Raw genomic sequence first — 8870 nt, 5'->3', positions numbered from 1 at the left:
CTAATAGACCTTAGGGTTGATAGTTTTTTTTTTTTCATGCAAGTGGGTCACTGGCCAAAGCCAACAAAATTATAAAGAAAAAAGAGAGGAGGGGAGTCATGCAGTCAGCAAGATCAGAAGAACAGTTCCCATGAAAATAGCTGTAGAAGATAGTAAGAGATGTAACATTGCTGTGATGCAAGAAAGGCTGAAGACAGTCAGTTATAGGAGAGGAGATGATAAGACGACAAGGTTTTGATTCTACCCCGTCTAAAAGAGCGGCATGTGTGGAATGGGTGAAGAAAGTTATAGAGAATTAGTTTATTGGATGGTGGACCGATTTATATGAACGGGAGAAGAGTTACAAGTGTTTGTGGCGAAGTATTTGATTTGATTTAATTTATTACGCATACAGGCGCCAATCCGGAGTAGGTACAGAGAACGGGCACAGATTACAAGCACATATTGGTATTAAATACACTATATAACATGTGGTGTTGTAGTAGGTCTTAAAGATTTATTTTGTGAGAAGCTTGAAAAATTATAGATATTTTTTTTCAGAATGGTTTTAGAAGATTAAATGAAATACGTTAATTTGGATATATATATATATATATATATATATATATATATATATATATATATATATATATATATATATATATATATATATATATATATATATATATATATATATATATATATATATATATATATATATATATATATATATATATATATATATATATATATATATATATATATGTGATCTTAGGCAGGTCTTCAGGGTGTTAGAACTTATTTGTAAACAGATGGTGAAACACGCATTATTGAAAAAAATTGATTGGGTCAGAAAATTTTTGAGAATAATGTAAGAAGATTAACGGAAACACATTAATTAAGATGGAGAACAGTATATATTTGTGATCTGAGGCAAGTCTTCGGGGTGTTAGAGGTTATTGGTTAAAGAGATGGAGAAACTTACGTTGTGTGTGTGTGTGTGTGTGTTTGTGTGTGTGTGTGTGTGTTGCATTTGCTTTGCATCTCATAATATTCGAGATGGCTTTGCGCTCACCGGGGATCAGTAGTGAAAAAAAAATATTTAATTCATTTGAGACTTTCAATATGCCAGATGCGTTCTTTTCACGTTTCATCCATTAGCAAAATAGAAAATTCCTCCGTTTTTCGTGCCTCTTCCACTCTAAGGACGCGGGAGAGAGAGAGAGAGAGAGAGAGAGAGAGAGAGAGAGAGAGAGAGAGAGAGAGAGAGAGAGAGAGAGAGAGAGACACACACACACCCTAGATATAAAAAGCACACAAGCAGATAGACAAACAAACTAACAATAAGAGAGAGAGAGAGAGAGAAGGAAAGAAAAAAAAAAAGGACAAAGAAAACACATGTCACAAGCAGCAACATTTATACACAGCGAATGGTACAAACACAGCACAAGCTACTCGAGTCATCACCGTCATCACCAACACAACACCCGGCCAACACCTCCATCTCTTAACAATGCCAAAGAACCCACTACTTGTACACCTATTTACACTGATAACGACACGGGCTGAACGATACTGCGGAGCTGGGGGAGTCACTGTAGCGCTGAGTCTGCTGGGGTGCTCGAAGTAACACGATGGTAGCGGGGGAAGGAACTGATGCTGGGAGGGAGCGGTCTCAGAGCGTAGCGAGCAGGGAGTGTAGGATGGAAGCTAAGGTTACTGCAGTCATGGTGAGCCTGGAGTCTGTGGGGAGAAAAAAAGTAAGGTGTTTTTATGAGTTGGTAAGGAAGGTGTCGGTTGTAAGATTGTCAGTAGTTGAATGTTATCCTTTAAAGTTTTTTTTTTATCTCATCTGAGTAACCGGAGACAATTTAACCGTGCCAAAAACATAACTAGATCCATTACAAAGGTTTGAATTTGTGTTCTGACTGGCACTGCACTCTAGAATCGCATGGGATTGTTGTAATAAGCTTGAGTAAAACCCGCACTAGTGTAATAAGCTTGAGAAAAACCCGCACCAGTGTAATAAGCTTGAGGAAACACATACCAATAAGCTTGAGGAAAACCCATACCAATAAGCTTAAGGAAAACCCCATGTCAGTCACCGTGTTAGGAAGTGAAGAGGAGCATAGAAGAGGGCGAAGTTTTGAGCAGAAATGAGTGCAGGAGGCTAATTAAGTTAAGTGATGCCCGCGTGAAAATGGGGGGGGAGAAAAAGACCGTTAAAGAAGAAAAATAGCATTGAAATAAGACTTAATATATTGCTTACATACACGAGATGAATTACTAGAGGCGCTATGAGTTAATTAAGTGGAATTAAGACAGTTATATTTAGACACTAACATCACACAAGATATAATAGTGACATTAATTAATATAAGAGTATTTTCTTCTTTTCCTTTTCGTTTTTCTTTTTTTTTTATTCATAACATCACGTAAAATATAATTATGACGCTTACATATGAGTTTTTATTCGTTTTTACTTATTTATTTATACATTTACTTATTTTGTCTATTTTACTTACTTATTTATTTTTTATTTATTTATTTATTTTTATTTTTTATTTATTATTATTATTATTTCTTTTATCTTACCTGTTACGGGGGCGGCGGCCATTACAGAGGCGTGGTGAGGGGGGCGAGTGGATAGCACCGTCTGCACCTCTTTCTCGTATATGCCCGGGATGCGGGAGGTGCAGGTGACGCGGGCCTCGTCCCCCTGCAGGAACTCCGGCTGGAGGGGGAATCTGAGCCGCAGGGAGGTGGTGGTGAGGCGCGCCCCCGCTCCCTCGCCCCGCTGTGTCTGCTAGAGCCAGTCCGGGGCAGCCTGAGGGAGGAGAGGGAGGTGACACACACACACACACACACACACACACACACACACACTAATGATGAAATGAAAAAAAAAAAAATAAATAAATAAAAATGAAAATAAACTAAACTAAAATAGAACAAAATAAACAAAAATCCTCAAAACACACATAAACAATAACTTTTTTCACATCCGCATATTTAAGAGCATTTAAGAACTTTGGAACCGCGTCAAAATTTCCGATGCATAACTCATAAAAAAAAAGAAAAAATATTAAAAAGAAACTAGAGCCAGTATCTTTCACAACCACCGAACAATCTTCTCGCCAGACCGTGACACTGAAATGTCGATGTTTAGAGGCGCTGTTTTAATGCCAAGAGTAAATCTGCGAAGTGACAGTTTTGACATTTAATAACCTTGGAACAGAGCCAACATTTCCTTTGCATTAACTCATAAAAAAAATACAATATCTTACAAAAAGTCTTTCCACCAATCATTACGTTGAAATATCGATGTTTAGAAGCGCTGTTTTAATCCCAATAGTAAGTCTGCGAAGTGAAAGTTTTGACATTTGAAAACCTAAGAGTCATGTCAAATTTCCCCTATACACAAGGCAGTCTTCCCACCAACCACAACGCTGGAATGTCGATGCTTCTAGACGCCGCTTTAAACCCAACAGGAAGTCTGCGAAGTGATAGTTTTAGTCGAGTCATTCCCCGCAATAACCTCGTGAGTTTAGTTCTCGCAGTGATCATGTATGGAGTGGACCAGCTGGCAGGATTACTGAGGCGTACTCCCGCGATGTAGTGTAATATTATTCTGTCCAGCATAACTTTGTCCTAGCGGCGGGAAATGGATTCAGATTCAGCTCCAGTGCGGCACACGAAGGCGTAACTTAGCTCTCCGTAACGTAACGGTGAATGCAAAACGTTATTGATGTATTCGTGTGGTTGTTGTTTTTGTTGTTGTTTGTTTGTTTGTTTGTTTGTTTGTTGTTGTTGATCTTGTTGTTGTTGTTGTTGTTGTTGTTGTTGTTGTTGTTGTTGTTGTTGTTGTTGATCTTGTTGTTGTTGTTGTTGTTGTTGTTGTTGTTGTTGTTTTTGCTTGTTGTTGTTGTTGTTGTTGTTGTTGTTGTTGTTGTTGTTGTGTTTGTTGTTACTATAGCTTTACTACTACTACTACTACTACTACTACTACTACTACTACTACTACTACTACTACTACTACTACTACTAATACTACTACTACTCTGCTGCTACTACTACTACTACTACTACTACTACTACTGCTACTACTACTACTACTACTACTACTACTACTACTACTACTACTACTACTACTACTACTACTACCACCACCACCACCACCACTACCACCACTGTCATTATTAGGTATTGTCATTAGATCCTGTCGTTGATTCATTTATTATTTTCACCAACATAAAAAAAGATACAACAAAATTATAAGATAAGCACACACTAAACCCTCCCACACACACACACACACACACACACACACACACACACACACACCGGCATGGAGTTGATGGTAAAGGAGAGGGAGGCTGCGGGGCGTGATCTTCTTGAGGTACACGTGAGCTCTACCATGTCCCCCACCTGGTACTGCTGTCTGGCCCCCGTCACCTCTGGCCCGCCCTCAGGAAGGTCTGGCCACAGGGAGAGAGAGGGAGAGAGAATATTAACCCTTTCACTTCTATTTAATACATCCTTCCTTAATCACTAACGAATCTGAGATATATTTTTTTCTTTTTCTAAGGCCACTTTCAAACATTATACCTAGAAACTGCAGAATCTATTCATTAGTCCCTTTATCTCTTGTAGACGCTTATGAAGATTTGATACATTGTTTTTCAGTGTCGAGAACTGTTGTTAGTTATAGTTAAGAACTATAATGTTAAGGACTATAGGGATGAATAAAAATTGTACTGGCTTAGTAGAATATTGACACTTAATATTGCCGAAAAAAAAAAATGCTCGTGTGATCACGTCTTTATTGGAAGACGCAAGTATATGTTGAGAGAAGGGGGAAAGAATGTCAAGACCTAGAGACCTGAATAGAAGGATTTTTAAAGTTGTAGATTGTTAAAAATGCAAGTATATGTAAATCTGGTTAAAGGGAGAGGAGGGGAAAAAGAATATTAAGACGTTGAGATCAAATTTAAGGTGTATAAAGGTCTAAAGTTTATTGAGAGGTGTAAATACATATAGATCTGGCCAAAGGGAGAGAAGGGGTGGAAGAATATTAAGACCTTGAGAGTTAAATTCAAGGTTTTTAAAGACGCAGTTTATTGAAAATACAAGTGTACGTAGAACTGACTAAAAGAAGAGAAGGGGAGAAAAACTATTAAGGCCTAGAGAGTAAACTGAAAGTGTATAAAGATCTAGACTTTATTGAAAGATACAAATTCCTTTTTTATAAAAGAATTAAAGGAAGGTGTGAAGGTTTATAACGTTTTACTTAATGGTGTACAAGGACAAAATTTTTCTCTTTAGATGTTTCGTTAAATTGGCATGTACAGTGATTTTGTCGTAACCTTTAACGAATTATTGAACGTAGACGAAAGTAACTATTTAATATCAAAACACATACTACAGTAAATGGAAATAAGAGACTGCCACGTGGAGACCTCATGATTTCTTGCAGCTTCCCTTATTTTCTCATGTTTTTACAACACAAAGACTACGTAATCCTTGTCATTCTACTTCACGAAACAGTTTGACACACTTTCGGGGAACGACGCTTTGTTAGTAACATCGAACCAGATTGAGTGAATGACCTTCGGAATAATAGCAAGAAATTAATGCAAAAACTAAACTAGCGGAAAGCCATGGAGAGTTTGATGAAGATAAGCTGTTGATAGTGACGCTGAGCGAGTACCTGCAGGAATAACAATAGAAGATTAGTGATGATAAAGTAATGCGGCAGGGGAGAGACAAGACAAGTTGGAGGGAGTCAATGAGACGAGATGAGATAATGAGACGAATTGCCTTTGACTCAACTTTAACTTTCACAGAAGCACTGAACCGCTCTAAAGTATGAGACACCCTACGAGGGGGCGGAGAGGGCGAAGTGGGCGCTGAGAGGGGCGGGGTAAGGGCGCTGCTCATGGTATGCTGTGTAAGGGAGGAAATTGATTGAGTTAAGGGAGGAGGAACTGGAAAGTGCGCTGGGAAAGTATCATAATTCCCTCGTAAGCATTAATGTGTAAGAGAGTGGTAGGAACTGCAAAGAGTAGACATGAGTGAAAGGGAAGGGAGTATTAGAGATTTAACCCTTTCAGTGCGGTATGTAACAATCCACAGCACTAAAACCAATACATGGATTCTTTATAAGCATCTACAAGAAAGGGATAAAAAAGAATGGATAATGCAATTTCTAGGCAGTACAATGTTTGAAAATGGCTGTAGCACAAGGAAAGGTGCCACAAAGTAGCTGGTGATTAATGAAAGCTGTGACAAATAGCAGTGAAAGGGTAAAAAAAAGAGAGAATATAATGATAGAAAAGGGAGCAATGTAAGGAAAGATAAAGAGGAGGTTGTGCTTCTATTTATTGCACGATCTTTTTGCGTCTCTAAAAGTTACGACAAGGTGAAAGGGAAATATCTTCAAGGGAATAATTTCTACCGATACAATCCACCCTAAACTCAATCCCAGCTCCCCATACCCTCCCTTGACTATCCACATACATCCTTCACTTGTCCAGGCGGTCATCTCATCTCGCCCCGACATGTAACTCCAGTCATCATTCTCCCGTCATCCAGTGCTCGTGACACGCTGCTCCCCGCGGCTCTGCATCTCCGTGTTCATCGTTATTCTCGTGACAAAATCCTCGGTTAGTGTTACGTGCTCATCTCGTTGCTCGGTGCAGGCTGTTATTTCCAGTGGCGGCTGTCGAAGGTAAATTATTCGAGCATATAATGTTTTGTTTTTTAAGCGCGGTCTGCCACTCTGCTCCCCGCCGCCCTCCCGCTCGCTCGCCAGCCACCGCGGCATAAATTACGGCGATAAGTCTGCTAAACTGCCAGTCTCCGCACGTGTTTGCGCCGAGTTCACTGATTCCCGCTGGAGTTTTTCCCAATTTTTTCCCCATGAGAACACTTCACCAACTTTGGCGCTTCGCTCGGGGAATCGGAGTGTTGAAACAAGTACCACGGAACATTGACTAATTAAGATACACACCCACGCGCATATGTACAAGTGTCGGGGGAGTGAAGCGTGTGTGTGTTTGTGTATGTGAATGTGTGAGTGCATACAGTTTGCCACGGAGGGGAAGATGGTGTGTATATGGAAGTGTGTGTGTGTGTGTGTGTGTGTGTATAGGGGAGGTGAAAATAGCGAAATTCATTAGTTCAATAATCCATCCATCATTTACTTGATTTCTTTACATCTTTCTTCTTTCCTTTATCGAAGCGTATTTACTAATCTATTATTTGTCTGTTTTTACTTATCATTATCCTCTTCCTCTAATATGTACGTCTTTAATCTCACCCTCCCTCACCCTCTCTCTTCACTCACCCACCACCTTCATGTTGGCCATCTCAGACGCTGTGTGGAAGGTCGGGCCCTCGGCGGACACCTCACAGTGGAAGGGACCCTCAGCAGCCGCAGTCACGTTAGCAACCCTCACCGTGCCTGCCCAGGACCCGCCACTCTGAGGGAAGGTGTGAGGGAGACATAGCTAGGGATTATCTTCGCGAGGGAGGAATGAGAAGTAGCATTCGTAGTGTTATATGCAAATGAGTATCAGTTTTACAAGGGAGGAGGAAGGGAGGAGTGAGGAGTGAGTAGGTGTGTGTGTGTGTGTGTGTGTGTGTGTGTGTGTGTGTGTTTTACTCGAGGGGGAAAGAGAGAGTTTTATTTGGAGGGAAGATAAGGAAAGAGTAGGAAAAAGTAATGAGAAGTGTTACATAGGTGAGGAAAGGAGAGAGGATGGATAAGACGGTACTTTGGTAACCCTCGTATATTTAACACTTTTATGCTATGGTCGCCTCTTGTTAATATTGAGGTCACTGTAATAAATTATTTAGACGGGCATCAAGAAAAGTGAATATGAATAACCATTTTATTTTTGCCAGACTACAGAAGCACGTATTTTTGAGACTGTAGTACAAAAAAGTGAGCTGTAGTTGATTATGAGAAAGACTGATTAGCAGTGAAAGAGTTAAAGCTTATAAAAGAAAAATCTAAACTTATAAAATTAATATAGGTAAATTTGAAAAATATAAAACTCCTATTGGTAAACTTAGCGTATTGAAAATTTGATGAAGCAAACCATAGAGAACGACTTAAACACCGGTAGATAAACATCATATATTTAAAGCGTTGTACAAGAAAGCATCTTCTGTACAACATCCATACAGCAAACCATCGTAAGAACAACAATCCGCCGAAGAAGAAGAGGAAGACAGACAATCTCACACACACACACACACACACACACACACACACACACACACACACACACACACAAAGTGAAACACACTGAAAAAACAATTACTTATATATGTCCAGCTTTTTCATTTATCTTATTCTTTATTTTTATTTCCTCTTTAACCCTTTCACTGCGACACGAAACAATTAGCAGCACCGGAAGCAATGCGTGAAGTCTTTACAAGCATCTATAAGAAAGTTAGCGATGAAAAAGGATACATTTTGCAATTTCTTCCCAGTTCAAAGACTGGATGTGGCTGTAGAACAAGCAAAGATTCCCCAGACTGACTGGTAATTAGGGAAAAGTGTACTGTCAAAGGGTTAATTTCATACATTTTATTCAGTTAGTTTATTCTTATTTATCTGATCTATTTTTTTTATTCACATTTATCTATTCTTATCTACCTTATCTGTCTCTCACCTCAACATCAAGGGTCGTGGGGTCGAATATCTGGATGGGGCGGCTGGCGGTGGGAGTGTAACGGTAGAACTCATGCGACCCCTGGTACCACTTGACGGAGTACATCTGGTCACTCTCAGACTCCCACTCGCACGCAAGCTCCGCCTCGCCGCCCGCCTTTACCAGCGGAGGCACGGACACACGGGTGATGCGTATGCCCACAGCCCC

General features: G+C 39.8%; 1 protein-coding gene across 1 annotated transcript; it reads right to left on the bottom strand.

Moving 5' to 3' along the window:
- Positions 1-1380: 1380 nt before the first annotated feature.
- Positions 1381-8869, bottom strand: LOC135113694 (uncharacterized). Its single transcript, XM_064029194.1, has 5 exons — positions 8664-8869; positions 7328-7463; positions 4324-4457; positions 2575-2806; positions 1381-1722 (listed from the first exon to the last, which is right to left on the bottom strand). Exons 1-4 carry the CDS (start codon positions 8766-8768, stop codon positions 2786-2788), a joined length of 396 nt encoding a protein of 131 aa, XP_063885264.1. The 5' UTR covers positions 8769-8869; the 3' UTR covers positions 1381-1722; positions 2575-2785.
- Position 8870: the final 1 nt, after the last annotated feature.

Source organism: Scylla paramamosain, chromosome 26, assembly GCF_035594125.1.
Source record: "Scylla paramamosain isolate STU-SP2022 chromosome 26, ASM3559412v1, whole genome shotgun sequence".
Classification (NCBI taxonomy): domain Eukaryota; kingdom Metazoa; phylum Arthropoda; class Malacostraca; order Decapoda; family Portunidae; genus Scylla; species Scylla paramamosain.
Note: the sequence above shows the minus strand (reverse complement) of the source record. Positions and strands in the feature narration are given on the sequence as shown.

What these genes read in the sequence shown, in the direction of transcription:
- LOC135113694 (XM_064029194.1), bottom strand. Translation starts at nt 8,768, where the DNA reads ATGTACTCCGTCAAGTGGTACCAGGGGTCGCATGAGTTCTACCGTTAC. An exon ending in GGCCAACATGAAGGTGGTGG is followed by an intron (nt 4,458 to 7,327) that starts GTGAGTGAAGAG and finishes CCCTGTGGCCAG; the next exon opens with ACCTTCCTGAGGGCGGGCCA. An exon ending in TTACCATCAACTCCATGCCG is followed by an intron (nt 2,807 to 4,323) that starts GTGTGTGTGTGT and finishes CTCCTCCCTCAG; the next exon opens with GCTGCCCCGGACTGGCTCTA.